This window comes from Sparus aurata, chromosome 17 (assembly GCF_900880675.1).
Source record: "Sparus aurata chromosome 17, fSpaAur1.1, whole genome shotgun sequence".
NCBI lineage: Eukaryota > Metazoa > Chordata > Actinopteri > Spariformes > Sparidae > Sparus > Sparus aurata.
In genome coordinates this window covers 20,508,819-20,526,632 of record NC_044203.1, presented here as the reverse complement: position 1 = coordinate 20,526,632, position 17,814 = coordinate 20,508,819, and the positions used below count along the sequence as shown (strand labels likewise).

The 17,814-nt window shown below is 43.7% G+C and overlaps 1 protein-coding gene across 2 annotated transcripts in view; it reads right to left on the bottom strand.

Moving 5' to 3' along the window:
- Nucleotides 1–17,814, bottom strand: part of nbeal2 (neurobeachin-like 2) — a 43,438-nt gene that overhangs the window by 8,558 nt on the left and 17,066 nt on the right. The window contains exons 14-44 of one of the 2 annotated variants that reach the window (XM_030394306.1): nucleotides 17,517–17,649; nucleotides 17,022–17,141; nucleotides 16,590–16,923; nucleotides 16,381–16,463; nucleotides 16,165–16,257; nucleotides 15,191–15,362; nucleotides 14,323–14,456; nucleotides 12,672–12,831; nucleotides 12,269–12,371; nucleotides 11,996–12,146; nucleotides 11,593–11,748; nucleotides 11,315–11,474; nucleotides 10,422–10,510; nucleotides 9,581–10,291; nucleotides 9,314–9,498; nucleotides 9,038–9,194; nucleotides 6,492–6,635; nucleotides 4,691–5,014; nucleotides 3,547–3,696; nucleotides 3,285–3,442; nucleotides 2,796–2,920; nucleotides 2,590–2,707; nucleotides 2,288–2,445; nucleotides 2,064–2,197; nucleotides 1,857–1,964; nucleotides 1,665–1,760; nucleotides 1,426–1,550; nucleotides 948–1,088; nucleotides 731–861; nucleotides 508–617; nucleotides 93–210 (exon numbers count right to left, since the gene is read on the bottom strand). In XM_030394306.1, coding sequence (XP_030250166.1) covers nucleotides 93–210; nucleotides 508–617; nucleotides 731–861; nucleotides 948–1,088; nucleotides 1,426–1,550; nucleotides 1,665–1,760; nucleotides 1,857–1,964; nucleotides 2,064–2,197; nucleotides 2,288–2,445; nucleotides 2,590–2,707; nucleotides 2,796–2,920; nucleotides 3,285–3,442; nucleotides 3,547–3,696; nucleotides 4,691–5,014; nucleotides 6,492–6,635; nucleotides 9,038–9,194; nucleotides 9,314–9,498; nucleotides 9,581–10,291; nucleotides 10,422–10,510; nucleotides 11,315–11,474; nucleotides 11,593–11,748; nucleotides 11,996–12,146; nucleotides 12,269–12,371; nucleotides 12,672–12,831; nucleotides 14,323–14,456; nucleotides 15,191–15,362; nucleotides 16,165–16,257; nucleotides 16,381–16,463; nucleotides 16,590–16,923; nucleotides 17,022–17,141; nucleotides 17,517–17,649 — 5,081 coding nt within the window. The remainder of the gene's footprint in view (nucleotides 1–92; nucleotides 211–507; nucleotides 618–730; nucleotides 862–947; nucleotides 1,089–1,425; nucleotides 1,551–1,664; nucleotides 1,761–1,856; nucleotides 1,965–2,063; nucleotides 2,198–2,287; nucleotides 2,446–2,589; nucleotides 2,708–2,795; nucleotides 2,921–3,284; nucleotides 3,443–3,546; nucleotides 3,697–4,690; nucleotides 5,015–6,491; nucleotides 6,636–9,037; nucleotides 9,195–9,313; nucleotides 9,499–9,580; nucleotides 10,292–10,421; nucleotides 10,511–11,314; nucleotides 11,475–11,592; nucleotides 11,749–11,995; nucleotides 12,147–12,268; nucleotides 12,372–12,671; nucleotides 12,832–14,322; nucleotides 14,457–15,190; nucleotides 15,363–16,164; nucleotides 16,258–16,380; nucleotides 16,464–16,589; nucleotides 16,924–17,021; nucleotides 17,142–17,516; nucleotides 17,650–17,814) is intronic. The other variant, XM_030394307.1, reaches the window with a different exon arrangement.

Genomic DNA, 17,814 nt, shown 5'->3' with positions numbered 1-17,814 from the left:
CATGCAGAAAGACTGAAGGATAATGGGATACGAGGAGTAGAAGACAAGTCAACTGTTCGTCACTTGTAAGAAAGGGTGCACGTTTTCCTCACCCTCATAGGTGCAGTAGTAGAAGACGTTGAGTGCGTTCACTGCCTCTTCTCCTCTCTGCTTGCAACCGAAGATCAGGTCGATCCACTCATGGAGGTGATTGGACACATGCTCACATTCCTGGAGTTTAACATACAAGTGGATGTCGTCTTGAACAGTTATCTTAATACACTAAGAATGCAAAATATCAGAATTCCTTTATCGCTACAGCAATCCATGTAGACTGCAACTTTATTTATTTTACCAGCTGTTTCTATGAACATTTATGAACAAAATTGACAAATAATAAAAGATTTTTGGTTTACATGTGTGACATCAGATTACGTATATTCGAATTCAAACATATTTGTAACCTTAAAATTATTTTGGTTCACATTAAGTCTTTTCATGAAGCATCTTCTGTTTGTGTGGACTCACCAGGGCTTTCCTGTGCTTCCTGATGAAATCTTCCCTTGATGTGGCCCATCGAGGCAGCAGAACATCTGTCACTGGGTCCTGAGATATCTGCAAGTGTCCCAGGTCGAATCCTGCAACAATCAAGCAGCAGCAATGCATGAGGTTTAAATATTAGTGCATGAACACATTTCTAACTAAAACATCTGACTACAAAACACACGCTAAAAGCTACAGTCTCTCTCACCGTTCATGTTCTGCAGGAACTCTGGGAAGTAGAAAAACTCGGGGATGAGCTCTTTGACGTCAGCGGGACTCTCCATGCGAGCCTGCCAGGCTGCTGCCACCGAGTGGAACTGCCTGTCTGCACAGTCGAACCTTAACAACGACAACAACATGCATCAATATGACGCCACAGAATACCAGGAAATATCAAAACACTACATATTACTCAGCGCTCCCACCTGCCACTCTGCAGCTGGATGTGCAGAGTCGTGAATGGCTCCATGCGGATCATGTAGTGCATGACTCCTGCTGCGTTAGAGTAGTGTGTGCCATAGTGGAATTTGTCGATGGTGCCTGTAGGGTCCTCAAAGCTCTCGTACCTGGTGACAAACAGAGGAAAAAAAAAACTTGTTGAGTAAAGCCTACTTGTGTTATTAATCACAATTTGTTGCCTTTTTATGCCTTTACAGCTGCATCATGCCATCATCAGTTGGTAATGCATAAAGCTAATCCTTGTTGCTCCATATACATGTTTTGAGACCCTGGCTCCTGATCTGCAACCATTTAATACATGAAGCAACCAAAATCACATCTTTATATACCACAAAAGTACATCTCTCTGTGATGCAGCCTTTAAAAAGCATTGAAAGACAATATAAACACCAGGTCGTGATGTAAAAATCACTAGAATCTAAAAGCTGTTATCTAAGCACGTACTTTTCTCTGACATTCTGTGCATGGCGCGGGTTGACCACTCCAATGGGTTTGGACAGATCTCTGAAAACCGCGGGGTCTTCCAGATTCAGATCGGAGGAGGTGTAGTCACACAAGACCCACGGGAACTGGCGGGGAGTAAAAAACACAGTGTGAGGCCTCCTCAAGACTGTAAGTTTAATCCTCTTTCCAAGGAGATTTAAGAGTAGGCAACGCTGTGAGGGCAGAGTGAGTGTCTTTACCACGGGATACTGAGACAGGTCGTTGTAAGTGCGTCCAGCAATGGTGTTCAGCTGCATCAAATACTCAAAATTGGAGATTTCTCTGCAAACCCATTTCTGTTCAACACACAAACATCAGTTTATTTAAACGCAATGAGCACACTTCAGATTTTAGAGACTCACTGGATAGAGAGAAGTGGAGTAAATAAATACCTGTGTGAGCCCTGATGCCTTCAGGAGCTCTTGGGGGGAGCGAGAGCCGAAGTAAAACAGGTTGGGCGGCCGCAGCCCGAGGATCCTGGAGTACACTTTGTTTCGTACCTGACGGGGCAGACAAACGATTTTATTTTCTATTTCATTTTAAAATCTTTCTCATTTGAGTTATAGTGAAGAAGGGGTATAAGTTGAACCGTGCATCACCTTCTTTCTGAAGTTGATGAAGTAATGAGCCTGGTCTATGAAGAACAGCTCCAGAGCAGATCGTCGCAGGTTGTAGCGCCTCAGATGGACTTCTCTGAGCTGAGACAGTGGTCTCTTGAAGTCAAACCCAATACCTAAGAAGACACAGATATCCACTGACTTCTTTAAGGATCCTTTGAAGAAGCTGGTTAGGTGTGATGTTCATGATCACATATTTTTCATACCTTCCTCCGTCTCCTCTTTGTCGCTGCTGCCGTCATAGAAATAAAGGTGGTGCGTGGTGACCTCCAGACGACCTGGAACGACTGCCACGATGGTGATGAGCTCACAGTCTTCAGACAGAACCAGTTTCTCTTTCTGGCTCTCGTCCTCGCCCTCCACCCTGACAGCATGGGGAAAGAAAGTTAATCATTTACAGCTTCTTAAATATTTGAAGGCCTGTTTGGTGAAACGTAGTGTGTCAAAATGTGAAGGGACTTTTTCTTCCCCTGTGTTTATGACCCATGGATAACTTCTGGAGACTCACTTGTCATCCAAAAAGACAACGTCCTCTTCTCCTAGCTGATCGTCCTCCATGTCGCTCACTTTTGCTTCCTTTGCGACGGCCAAAGGGAGGGGTTCGGAGCTCCGAGGGCTGTCGGCCCCTAAAAAACACACAAACAAAAACACCTATAGACTGCCGTCAATGTTCGTATCTTACAAGAGAATATGTTTATATAGCCAGGGACTTACCCATGTTGTCCCTCTGGGCACTGGCCTCACTGTGAGGATCATAGTTGTGGTTAGGCACGAGTTTGAGACGCATCTTTGAGTAGGTCTCTGCACTGGATAATTTCAATTTCACCTCTGGTTGAATTCTGTTGAAAAACGAAAAAAAGAGAGAAATTCAGCAAAAGGACGGTTTGTTTTGATTTATTTTCAACTTGGAGGCCCACCAGCAGTCAACATATCATCCAATTATATTTCTGTCATGTTCTTCAGTGTTCTTCAAGAGCAACAGTGTTCAGTGTCTTCTAACATAACATGTTAGAAGACACTGAACACTGTTGCTCTTCTCTCACACTTTTTCATTTAAAAATGGCTCTTGCAGGTCCCTCTACTACACCACTTCACCATAGTTACGTGCTGGCACAGAAAAAAAAGATAACATGGGAGATGCGTCACCGCCACAAAACACCTGCACCTGTGTCTGAAAGAAACAGAAGTTATATTTTGTCATACCTGTTGGCCCATGCTCCTCTCTCACTGGTCAGAAGCCTGCGGAGAGCTCTCCAGTGCTGCCACACCACCCCCTGCTGGCTGGAGATCTGCTTCTGCCAGCCGAAGTGCCTGCCGTTCTCACTCCTGACTCGCTTCAGGTAGGGGTCCACGATCACCTCCTGCTTTCACACAGACAAGCGTCAGATCATCTACTGTATGCAGAAGCAAGCTTTTCTACTGTCATGACAGTATTCATTGCACGAGGTCTGAAAGTTTTTATAACCTGAAACTTGGACTTGCTGTCTGATCTGTCCTTGTCCCGTCTGAAGGCCGTGCTCATCAGGTCGTCGAAGCAGGAGTTCCAGAAATTGGACATAATGTCGTGGCTCCTCCCAAATATGTCCTGCTCATACTGCTCCATGGTGGGCTGAACCTGGAGGTGGATGACATTAACACACACACACACACACACACACACACACACACACACACACACACACACACACACACACACACACACACACACACACACACACACACACACCAGAGTGGAAAACTGTGAGTCTAGATGACTGATTGACAAACCAACCGAACTATATTATCATTAAACAACACTCTCAATTTAAAGTATACATGTAAACTATAACTTTTTTTTCTTATATGTAAAGGTTGCTTATCACTACTACTAAAGGAAGATTACTGTGTGTTGAATGTATAAACCAGGACGATTCTTACTGTACAAAGGAGAATAAATCCATATTTATTTATTTATTATATTAAAAGAGATATTTTCTTTTACGCTATAAACATAAAGCCGTGTTCAAAAAATAAATATACAAACACTTATAGAACAAGTCTGAACTGCAAACACACACACACACACACACACACACTTGAGAAATCAGCTTGGGCCAAGTTTCTAAACTCCCACGGCAGCCAAAGTTATGCCACACTGGCTAATGTATTGCAGGATCCGTATACAGAAGCAATCTAAACAAAACAGATTTATGAACACACACTGTAACACACAGCCATGATAAATCCACTTCTCAGCCAGTGGTTAGTGTGTCTGGCATCCGTTCTTAACATATCTCAGCTTCAAGTCGGAGCATAAACTGATCTCTGCTTAAAATACACCGAAGGGTCAGAGAGAAAAAGACTTGGGGGATGTTTCTTTCTGCTTTCTAAACTTGTGATAACGCCTTTAAAATATGGATTCGATTTCCACTAGGAGGTAGCTGGTCGGACCAGGAGGAAAGATTGCGAAACTCCTGAGTGTACAATAATGTGACACAGAACAGAGCCAGCAATCTGAGAGTGGATGGTTGATTATATCTGCTTGGTCATACCAAAGGCCGGAGGGGAGGCTCTCTCAACTCCCTAAACACAAGCTAAATGACAATGAAATAGACAAGCAAAACACAGACCTGATGCTGGTAAAACCTCTGCCACTCCATGGTGTGACAGAAAGCCTTCAGGTCCTGGGCGAAGGTGGTGCTGCCGTTGGTGATGGGCAGGTTGGGTAGCTGGTTTTGGAGGGTGATGGGGTCGGCATGCTGGTCGAGAAGCGTCCGCACGATGGGCACCAGATGGGGGAAAGCCTCTAGATGTTCACAGTCGGTGCTGTCCATTACACCTACCGGCCACAATGGGGCGCCCAGCTGCCCCAGCAGGAAGCACACCTCCTCCCAACTCAGACACAGCACTGTCTGGAGAAGGCTGTGGAGCTTCACGTAGGCCATGTCACACACCTGAAGAGGCAAATCAGAAGCAAATATTTGAGTCCAGTCATACAGTTTATTTAGAGACAAAACAAACATTTAAATGTAATGGTGTTTTACTTTGTCTTCCAGGCGCCATTTCTATCTGCTTTCACATCTCCATTTAAGACTATATGGCTGAAAATACTTTAAAATTAAGTTTGTCCTCTGAGAAAGGGTGAAGCCATCCGTTTCTCTCTGCGACAATAGACCCCAACACTAATGGCCCTTGGAAACACAGACTTTAAGTAAAAGAATAAGCATCGAAGTATACTTTAAGCAGCAACACTATAATGTTTATTGTATCACTGGACTTTCATTACTGATACATTAATGTGAATCTTGATCACTTTAATGTTGAAGCTGGTAAAGGTGGTTTAAAGGGGCTCTGTGGAAATTCTGTGTTGTTCCGATAGCCAGCCTTCAGTAAACATATTCATTTACTTCCCAACACATTTAACTGATGTATTTTCCGAGTAAAAGCTTCTGTTTTTATAAACGTATTAATCTTCTAAGGAGTAACATGTAAGAATTATGTTTAAAACATCGAGAAATGTACAAAATGTATCAACAGAGCGTGAAGATATAACCGTTTTGACGTTATGTAGTGTGTTAAAGAGCTATCTACTGATGTTCGCGTGCTAATCAACTACCCCAGCGGTCCAAAAGCTCCTCTGCTTGCAGTGTAAACACCAACACTCCCCTGGTAGCTCGGCTAGCTGCACGGCTTACTGAGCTAACAAGCTAACAGTAGCTACAGTCATGGATGTAGAAACAGAATACAGTCTGCAGCAGTAGCTCAGCTGTCAGAATCAGTATCTTTGGCCGAGTAAACAAGTACATAACTTCCCTCTGAAGTGTAGTGGAGTAGAAGAACTAAGTACCAGAAGTGCCTTACAATTATACTTCAGTACAGCACTTGAGTAAATGTACTTAATTACATTCCACCGCTGGAATAAAGATAGCTCTGTTAGTGTTTCTTTTTCTTTTAATTAAATTTGTATTCACTCAACTTCAGTAGAGCTTGTTTCATTTCCAGGAGACCCACAGCTGTGATGTCAGTATGCAATTAAATTTAATTATTTCAAACAAGACACTCTGGAAAACAAAGGGGGGGGGAGCTATACCACTTTGGAGATGAACACAATCAACAATATGTGGATGAAAAGCCTTACGGTCAGTTCATTTATGACCACCATCTCTATCCCACAATCCCACAGCAAGAGCAGCAGTCATAACTCTGCGAGGAGCTGCCCTTTCATACAGTACACTCCCTGAAAAAGGAATGACTGCAATGTGTTTGAAAAGAAACCCATAGAAGGCCTGGTATTTCTGAGCTGGTTCTATCTAAGAGAGCTCTTATCAGGTTAAATAAATACTGGAAACCCCTTTAAATGTATTTCCTGCAAAGTTCTTTCAGGTGTTTGGGCTGTGGGAGACATGTAGGGTGAGAAGTTGTGCTGCTGACCGGTGAATGCTGCTGCTGGATGTATCCGGTGATGATACGCAGGCCGATCTGTGCCATCTCTTTCAGTTCGGTGTTGCCGGGGCTGCCAGGGGTGCTGTGCCAGGCCTTCAACCTGTCCAGCAGGTTCATCACCCCTTCAAAGATCTGCAACACAACGAGGACAACTGTCAACAGAGGACAAAACAAAAAAGGCTAGACCTGTTCCCACACCTAGGACATAACATAAAGCCTTTCAGAATTTTAAACACAGCTTAACGTGCATTTGAAAGGGTGATTCAGATGCTACCTTTACCCAACAATGACTCTCCACCCTCCAGTGAGGCAAGCGTCTGACGTAAGACACAGTAACTGACAAGAACCACACCCAGTTCAAGTCGCTAACACCTTCAATATCAACAAGTTGTATTTTCCTTGAGTCATCTCATGGAACGACAAAATGACATCATCACATCTTGATACTCAAAGCTTTATTGTGTGTCTCCATAATTGTACGTCATTGCCCCGACACAGATGTGATAGTTTACTTATAAATATTACACAGTGTCTTCAAGGTTCTGCAGTATGTGTAACAACAACAATAGTATAGTCAAGTGTAACCCATTTCTTTGAGGACAACACCCTCGACATGTTCCACTCACAAGGTTTCACAATGTGTGCCACCAGCGCGGTCTCAGCAGAAAATCTGCGGTGGGGCTGCAGACAATGATCACTTTCATTGTCGATTGTCGAGTATTAATCTATCAGTGTCTCCTGAAGCCCAAGATGACATCCTCAAATGTCTGATTTTGCCCACAGGCCAAACATATTCAGTTTACTGTCATAGATAAAGTAAGAAACTAGAACATATCTAAATTTAAGAAGCTGGAAACAGGATTCTGACTTTAGACATCTGATTAATTATAGACTACTTGTTTTATTTGTTGACAACTAATTGGGGAATCCATGAATCGTTGCAGCTCTAATCTGCTGCAGTGCTTTTTGGCAATGAGATATTTGGGTGAAGAGGAAACGACTGTTGCTGAGCGCTGAGCATTTGTGATTCATCAGTAATCTAAATTCCACTGGCGAGTATTTATAGAAAACAAACGTGCAGCCTGCATTGTACTGGTATGTCAGCCTAGTTAGTACTGCAGAGATAGGGAAGTCACACAACTGCTTCTGTCTCACTAGTGTAAGCTATTTGAAAGGCCTAAAGATTAGGATGGATACACGTCATGCTGGAGACGTACGATTTGCCATCTTAAGCAGATCGTACAAACTGACTTAAAGCAACAGGAGCAACAAGAGTTATTGTTTTTATTTAAGGAGATCGACAGCAGTATTAGTTTAAAGTTTAAAAATGACTTTTTTTCTTAGTTTTACAGGTTTTTTGTTCGGTATTGGTTTTTAGTCAGCAGGAGGCACTGAGGCTGCCCCTTGTCTCTATGCTAAGCTAAGCTAACTGGCTGATTGCTGCAGCTTCATATTAAAGCGGCTGTAAGTGCTGTCGTCGATTTAGCTAACTTCCTGTCTGTGTTGCGGTTAGCATTCTCCTCCCTCCTCTCTATGTCATCACACTGATCTCTTTGTCTCTTTATTTTTTTCAGGCGTTTTTCTGCTCTTGGGGTGTTTGGTAGTATAAATCGTCACTGGGAACACTGGAATTGGTGGATTTCCCTGTTCCAGCATTGCCAGTAAAAAGGAGAATCTGAAAAGGAGCTCTCTGTGTGTTTCCCTGAGCAGACAGGACCTTCTCTTTATCGAGTTCCCTGTTCTGATTGGATAAAGTGGGCAGGGATACAAGAACATTTCTTTTCTGTTTTACTGAATGAGCGGGAGGAGAGTCATTGACCAAACACTTTCTAACAGTGTCACTGTTAAGAGTACGGAGCTATTTAACACTTATGTTATGTCACTTGATTTATTTTTAAAAATCACGTACAGCAGCTTTAATGGAGAAACATGAGATTGGTATAGATTTTCTCATCTAAATTTCAGCAGTCAGTGTAACAAACTATTGCTTTATCTCTAAGTGCTGTATCATAGGCAACTAGATGTGTCAGCTCAGGTATGAATGGTTGTTAGGGGCTCACCTAGCCCTAGCAACCCACATGAAGGCTGGTTGGGTCGACTCTGAAACTCAGAGCTCACAAATGTCCTTAACGACTCTGTAAGGACACTCCCACACAGAGTTTAAAACCCCCCAACTCCCCTCCAGTTAGTTAGAACTGAAGAAGCCTCTTGGATGAGAGGTGAGACGTCCTCAAGAAACTGAAACAAGTCCAGTTGCCTACGACACAACACTAAGAATTACCATGACCTCCATGACTGAGAACCTTCATCAACATATTGCTTTAAGCCCATACACAGTCATGAGCTCTAGTAGTATTTTTCATTTTATTTTGAAAATGTTCACATATGAGATCCAATGCAGGCTCGGTCTCTAAGTAGTGGAACAACAAAAGGATTCAACATTGTCTGTTTATCATGGCATTACCCAGAGCACGAACAAAATGCATCAGCGCTACATACAGTATGTTGTAGGTGGGATGTTATTTGCTATATACCTTTTCACTCCACAGCGTGCAGTTGTCTGTACCCTCAGCAAACAGGAAGTCCTGCAGCAGCCTGAGGAGCCGAACCAGACTGGGACAGAAAGGCAGAACCACTCCCTGGGCGTCCCTCAGGTCAGACAGAGACGACTCCAGCATCATCTCCAGCAGACTGGGACACAGAGTGGCAAAAAGGGTGACACAGCTGAAGGCGTGGCTCAATTTGTTTTTCCACTGTGAGGCACTGTTTGGTTTCTGTGGGGAAATACGTTTGAAATCTTCGTCACTAACCTGCGTTTGATGTCATCGGGAGGGCGGACCAGTTGGCAGGAGGAGCCCAGCTTGGTGAGAACAGAAAAGACCTGTCCTCTCTCTCTCCACACCACGTCCTCTGCCCCATCCACCCCACTGCGACTCCACAGGACGGAGAAGACAATGTTGGTCAGGAGATTGCACAGCTCCTCCTCTGGGGTCTGCTGTAATGCAAACAACGCTTACAAAAAAGATCCAGAACTTTCCAAAAATGGACTCTCACATCATCTGAGGGAGCAGTCCTACCTGAGGGTTGGAGGTGTTGGAGATGGTATCTCCAGTCGGAGGGTCCGTCCCGTAGCTGGTATCATCCAGCACGTTTGATAGACTGGAGCTCTTCCTTGGTCTGAGTGGTGGAAAGGGTTTGCATTGATCTAGAGGAGATGGTGTGTTTGTCAGACTACCTGCAGGAGTGTGTGTGCCAGTCTCCCCCATGCCCCCTAGCTCCAAGTCAAAGGGTGAGGTACCAAAGGGGGAGAGGGGCTGGTAGTCCCTCCCCTCCTCGTCGGGGCGAGACGAGGTGATATCAACTGCATTGGAGATGGAGGACGAGTGGCTCCCCTGGTCCATCGAGTCAAACGACTTAAAGTGAAGGGAGCCGGTGAAATTCTTAAGCGTGCCTCCTCCTCCACTTGGAGGTGACTGGGATAAGTCAGAGAATCCCTCAGAGATGTCCCGCTGACCACCCTCATCCTCCTCCTCATCCTCGATGTCCTGCGATGTGCGGTAGCTCAGGAAGATGTCTGTGTTTGTGTCCTCTATGACCAGAGCCGGGTCCCTGCGCAGCGGCGGCCGGTAGTTGGGTTCAAAGGAGCTGTGGGTGCTGCAGTCTGCGATGCTGGCAGCATGGGACTCGTATGACTCTTTCACATAGAGCTTTGTGAGCACGTCCTGCCAGCCGGGCTGCTTAGCGAGCTGCCTCACATAATCCTCATTGGAGTAGATCAGATGAAAGAGCTGAGGGAACAGAGGGAGAGCTTGTTTTCATTACTGAGATGATAAATATGCTTATGAAGGCATTTCACGCAAAGTGCACTAGTAGATTTAAGATTTAAGATTTGAGTGTAAGGGATGTGAGCAGACCGACCTTGCGACAGACGTCCAGGCGGACAGTGAGCTCAGCTCGATGGGACAGGCAGACCACAGCCAGGAGGTCTCTGAAGTTTGGGCTGGCATCTGTGGAGCAGCCACCAATTTTAAAATGTTTATTTCTTGGAAACCTACTTTTTAATTAGCGTCTGTTGCAGATATTCATAAAGGCACATATTATCTTCCAAAATAATCATAATCAACTAATTCACGTTACCAAGCTCAAATTAAGTGAATTTTCTGTACTTTGTGAGAAAGACAAAATCATGTATTGTCACCATATGCACTAATAAGAACTGAAAGGTCACGCTTTATTTCACCGGTCGGATATTTCAATATAACAAGTTGTCATTTCCTGTGGAATCTGGATCTTTTAGCCATGTTGCAATTGCAGCATCTTTCCCCGGGACTTGTAATCTTTGGAGAAACTCAGTGCTTTTTTACTGCAGGTACCGGGGTCTAAATTATTTAATCCCCCTGAAAGTCCCTGCTCAGGGGGATAGCATTTTCCAAACGTGCTGGAACGTAGTTCACTTTGAGTGCTGTCTGTATTTTACCCATGATAAGTGCCAAATTACATAGTTCTTTTCAGGAAACATCCTGAGAGTTTTAAGAAAATGTAGATGTATAGACCTCTTAAATAATGTTTTAATGAATTGAACAAATATAATAATCCGACTGAGACCCTGATGCCAGTTGTTGTTGGGTGTTACACCTCTAATCATTATTTGTTTCTTGAATTTTGACTTTTGCTTACTTCATATTATGGAGAATATATACTAGAAATACTAGAAGCTTAAAATCATATTTTCAGGAGCTTTAACATTTATAAAGGTCTCTTATTTATTCAAGGTAACTGGGCCGCAGGCCGCAGAGCTGTTTCGGCCTCACCTGTAGCGAGGACCTGCTCGTACAGGCATCGCACGGTGGTCATGGTTACTGGAATGTCTTCAAGGAAACACACCAGGCCGAGATATCCGAAATCCTTCAGCTTAATGCGCTGCTTGTTGCGCTCAGACACTCGCTCGCTTTTGAGGATTTTGTATAAAACCTGCAAAATCAAAAGGGAGAGTTTGTTATGTTTTTTTGTTAAATCCATTTTGATAATATATCACACAGGCAGTGAAGCTGAAGTAAGTTAAGAAGAGATCCAATCGCTTGTTCCTCACCCTGAAGACTCTCTCTCTGGCCTCATCTCCGAAACTCGGTGTGAGCAGCAAGCAGTACAGCTGCTCCACGCCCCACTCCAGCAGCACGGCCTGCACCTGCTCGCGAGGAGGGCTGCTCCTCAACAGCTCATAAAGCACATCCAAGGCCCTCACCGCCTGATCGACAGAGGCGAGAATTGTGAGGAAAGGGGTGAGGTAGGAGGATGATGTACCAAGAAATATGGATTAGAGAGAGAAACGTTTTAAGTGGTCACAATGGGAGTGTGGAAATCAAAACACAGGAATAACAAAGGCCGTGTGGATGAATCGGAGAATTCACGTTGGGATTGAAAGTGAAATATCTCGCTGAAAAGGTCAAATGATTACAAAATTGCACCCCTGAAAAAAGATGGATAAAACAAACCTGCTGCTCCTCTCCGACCGTCAGAATGTAGGCGAGGACACTGTGGAGCTCCTCTGGTGTAGGAGACTTGAGGAAGTCTTTGAGCATGGCGAACAGAGAAGTTTGAATCGTCTGCTTTTCATCAGACAGAGAGCTGCCATCTTTCTCCACACTGTCAGCAAAGACGTCAATGAATTAATACATCAGTTACCTTCTTATGAGCGGACAACTCTTAACTATTTTTTTAAATTGTCTTTATATTTATTATATCTATTGTGGATGTCAAAGGTTCACCTGTAGTACGTGCGAATGGTATCCAGAATGTACTGGACCCCATACTTCCTCTTCATGCGCTGCTTGCCTTTGTTTATCACAGATGACAGGTACTTCACGTGGGCTTTGAAAGAAAAAGAATACTTTTATCATCTTCCTTCAGTTTGACATTTAGAAATGTCACACCAATATGCAAGGTTGTTCCAAAGAAGTGCATCAATTTGCAAAACGGGACACTGAAGTGCAGCTTCAGCCACATTTTCATTTTTAATCCTTGGACTTTGAACATTAATATATTCTCTCTCAGCTCTACGGTGCTTTTAGCCTGAATATGCACATAAAAAAGGGACAAAAAAAGCTGCGGCAGACATGAAAAGGTTCGCAGGTGCATTACCTGACGACACGCGGGTGCTTGTGAACTTACCCAGACAAACAGCAAAATGGCTTTTGGTCCAGATGCGGAAATCAAAGAGCAGGTGCTGGTAGAGCTGCTGTAGAAGTGGGCTGTTGCCCTCATTGAAGACCTGCTCCAGCAGCAGCTGACAGGCCATTAAAACGTTCATGTCCATCATACTGCCGGGAACCTGCAGGACAGGAAGCGCAGAGGAGGGGGGAGTTTAATTATGTTTCCAATCATTTTGATTGTTACGTGTTTGGCTTCTATTTTAGTAACACTTAGTGGCTGATGAAGTAGCCCATTCACTTGAGATGTAAGGGAATATGTTTAATTGGTACCGACCCCATGAAATGTCACGTCATCATCATTTCTTAATTCATTTCAGTGAAAATGAGACTCCCACTTAAACCCTGACTCATATCTGTCAAATTAATCGCAATGTGATTTGTTTTTGCATGTGGATTCAGCCCTACACTGTAAGTGTGTTTCTGTCTTCTCTACTACCAAACCTGGCAACCCCATGAGATTATTAGGACATAGTTTCCTTACAGGATGCTCCACCTCAACGTCACATTTCAACATATCCTGTCGGGCAGAAAGCAAGTCTGTGCCGCAGAAATGTGACACCTGATTGGCTGCAACTGTCCGAGAATCACACCAGCGAACATAGAGTTAAACTTTTGATCTTTAACATATTTATCATGAATCTGAAGAAATCATTTCTACTACAGACGCTGTGCTGAATCAGACTTACTGCATCCCTAGAAGGCTCACTGATCCTGTTCACTCTAAATCAAAAAGCAGAAGAACTGTGATGTGCATCACAAAGCAATAGTAGTCTTAGCTTCAAACACAGCCACTGTGTATATACACCTTTGCCCTTAATTCTCAAATGTACTAAATTTTTATTCTCAGTTCTTGTTGCTCCAAAGCTATCATTGTAACTACCTATCATGTTGCAACTCAGGGAAAAGTCTGGGAAAATACCCACATTGGAGATCTTTTTTAACACGTATTTAAGGTTCTGATAGTAACCCAAACCATTTTTTTCCTGAAAAAATAAGTCAACAAGTCTAAAAATAATAAGCCAATAATGTAAAGGTAAGGAAATCAAACCTGATTTCCTAGGTGAATGTCCTGTGCTTTACCCATTCAACTCCCATGACAGGCTCCGTTGTGTGAACATAATAATTATGATGTTGTAGAAACAATCAGGTGATATCAGATAAACTCTTGCTTGAAACTCACGAAGCAATCTAGAAACTGAAATGTGCCTGCAAACTCTTAGTCAGACCTGCGCATCACAGCTCACTGTGGCTTTCATTTCTTTTATATGACTTCTTTTTCTTCGATTTTGTTTTAATTTGCATATCATTTTTCCCTAGAAATCGATTCAGCGTTTTCAAGCAGCAGATTTCACAGCTGATATCCTTTGTTCTCAGTCAGAGAGACCACACAGCCCGACCAACTCTGCATAAATCCCCCCACACAAGCATGTGATACTGTCATTCTGAAAGAGCTGCTGCTGTTTCAAAAACACCAAACCCATTCATTTCATAGCAATTACGCAGCAGCAATACAATGAAAAAGGTCAAATCTTCACTGTCAGATGCTAATTGGTTTCCCGCAAATAGTTCCCACTTGTTGGAGCAAAGAGACGCGTGGTGCAGGCGCTTACTTTGCTGAGCATGGCTCCGATGATGCTCGGCCCGTGGCAGTGCAGCAGGCCCTCCTGATTGACGGGGTGATGACGTATGAGGTTTTTCACCATCAGCAGGAAGGCAGCGACGCTGTTTCTCTCTAGTCTGCCCTCTGAGAGAATAAAAACAACTTTTGAGATTTCCTGTGTAACCCACAGTCATGTTTATACATTACAAAGCACTTTACAGACATTATCATATTCTCAGGATGACTCATTAGTCATGTGTTGGGGTATTTGTCTCACTTCTGTTAGCCTGCTTGTGCCACTTGTCTCATTTAACTCATGTTAGAAATTATGCAGACTGATGTGCACCTGGGCTGCTGAGCTCCAATTCTTCAATAAACTGTTATGACTCACTAAGCTGCCTCTGACATTTAAGTCATTAGCATTGATTTTACCATTTTTTCTGTTTGTCTACTATATATTGTCATATGTGCTTCTTGTGTCTCGCACTTCCTGTTTGTCCTTGCATCACACACTGTGTGTAGACTCTGGCTCACTGCTATTCAAGACGTCTCCTCAGTCTGAGCTGCACTGAAAATCATACCTAGCATTTTGCACTAAGGATAGGATTACTAACTAAACAAAAGGAAACAGGAACAACTACACAGTCAGTGCTCAAAATGAGGAAGAAAATGTCTTCATGATACCTAAAGGTTATTTCGCATAACTACAAAAACATTTCTATCTCCAACCCGTAATGAAAAATGCAAGTAGCAGAAAAGTTAAAAAGTGAATTATAAATTACATTTATTAAATTTCAACATGTCTTTCCAGACCAATCTCTGTAATTATTTATTTTTACCTGCATACTAAAAATCATGCGAACTCAACAAGAGCTAACCTGCAGACTTGTTTAGTGGCAGCAGCATGGCAGCGGGGCCTCTGGAAGAGGTGAGCTCTGGCCCCAGCAGGTCTGAGATCTCCTGACTGCCGTTGTAAACTGGCTCAGCCTCACATACCTGCTCGAGCAGGGGCAGTAAAACCCCTACACCTCCCACCACGTTTACAACATCCTGCAGGAGAAAAAAAAAATACAATGTTCTGTTACCTTTCACATTAGTCCCATTTAGATCAGAATTAGAATTAACAAAGTGGGATCTGCCTGAAAAGGAAGCAACACAACAGGAAAACTAGTAAAAACTACTTAAAGGAGACATATTCTGCTCATTTTCTGGTTAATATGTTAAACTTTAGTTACTACTAAAATAGGTTTTTACACTTTAATGCTCAAAAACACATCAGTTTTATCATACTGTCCAGCCTCTGTTTGAAATGCTCTATTTCCGCTCCTGTCTCTTTAAGACCCCCCTCCTTTATACCCAGTTGGTTGCGATTGGTCGGCTTACATATGCATGAGCACAAACAGCTTCCTGTGTCACTGGTCGGCTCTGTTGTGTTTTCAGCTTCCAGTTAGCTTCACTTATACCCCGAATACAGGCCTAAATTATGCAAATGTGTCACATGGTGACATAGTGATGTCAGAAAGTCACAGAATTAAAGGCGGGACTAAAGACCAGGCATTTTGGGGGAATTCAGGAGCAATGTTTTCTTCGGGAGAGAGGAGCTTCCGTTTGTTCCAGACTTTAACTATTTTAACTTTTCAGACCTTCTACATGCACAGGAATGTATGTAACACACTGAAAGCAAGGAAAGAATTAATAAGCAGAACAGGTCTCCTTTAAATCAAGCAATTAAACCGTCAGTAGCAGCATCAGCATTTACAGTTTAGTATGACTGTCATATGCGCATAAAAACAAAAGGACATGTCACAGCTAAATTCATAATACAAAATAATCAAACTGTCTCATATCTAACCTTGATGTCCCAGTTCACCACCCTGTGTCCTGTAAGCCTGCCATCGTATTGGTGATTAGGCGACAGGTCCAGACATATCTGGCTCTTGAATGCCTGAAGAAAACACACACATGCGCGCATGCGTGAGCAATAACATTTTCCTGGTTTTGTTAAGGATTTACATAATAAAAGCAGTGTAGTAAAATATGCAAGTTCTCCTGGGTTTTAGTGGCTCACCTGTGGAGTGTAGTAGAGCAGGAGCTTGCTGTTTAGATCAGATAACTCTCCATCTGATTTGAATAAGGACACGTGATTGGGGCCTGTGATGGACAGCAGAAACCAATGTAGGTCATAAAAGAAGCAAACATGAAGCTACTAGAATATTCAGTATATTATTCAGTATTCAGTATTCTTTTGAGTGATTTTCTTGACTACACATGACCCACCTGCAGCATGCAGAGTTCTCGCCTGTGCCTGCTGCAGAGCCTCGTGGCAGATGAAGGCGGTGCCCAGGAGCCCATCCAGAGACGTGGGTGTTCCCCACTCTGTGTCCTGCAGTCCTGCTGGGATGGTGTGGACCGGGGAGTCCGCCATAGACCCCCAGCGGCCTCCTGCGAAGGAGGCTGGGAAGGACTGGGAGCGGATGAGGGAGGGGGCATGGTTGGGGAAGGCAAACTCAGGTGATGTCGGGTTGGAGTACGAGGACATGGGCAGGTTGGGGGAGGTGGTGGTGGTAGTGGTACGGTGGCCTGCGGAGCCGATGCAGCAGGAGGTAAAAGGCTTCGGGAGTCAGGAGAAACAGAGGAAGTTAGGTTGAAAGAGGAACAACAGGGTAATAACAGCATAATATTCATGGACACATTAGATATATTAGTCACCTCACTGAAGGATGGAAAGCGAAGCTGAGCAGTGATACGTTGCTCGCCATCGATGTAAACAGTGACCAGGTTCTGACCAAATGGACGACGGCCCGGGATGTGGACTATAGCCACTGAATGCTGCAATGAGGAAGATATTAAAGAGAACAAAGGTTTTCTGCTGTGTCAACACTGGACAGTTCAAATTTGGTGGTTGCACTTACAGTAAAAAAAAAAAAAAGGGTACATTTTTATACTGAGACACTGAAGCAGAACAGTCTGACAGCTTTAATTCAACCGTACTGATTGAGTTCCTGCAGGGACTTGTCTCTTCGGGAGGTACACTCTTCAATTTTCCACAATAATTATGCCCCAAGGTCACCGGCCCACACAACACCGCTCATGAAGAATGATGTGTTGTTTTCTCCTCGATCAAATCTATTTTTGTTTGAGACGGGCTAAATGTGGACAAATGTTGGACAGAATCCGAGCTGAACTATTTGTGTTCAAACTCACCCAGCATGAGTCAGCTAGTGGGTGCTCAGGCAGTGCGACGGCCATGTAGTCTTTCTTAGTGCAAACAGCCACCACCAGCACACCCTCCATGGTGAAGAAGGCCTCCAGCCCGGTTCCACTCGCTGTGAAGAAACTTTCCAAAAAGAAAACACATTCTGTCAAAAGCTGTAAAACGCCATTAGCTTGTTAGTTCAGTTAGCCGTGCAGCTAGCAGTCCTGACTAGCAGTTCAGAGCACCAAGGCATTGTTAGTGTTTCACCACTAGCACAGGGGCTTTGGACCAGAGTGGGTCGAGCCT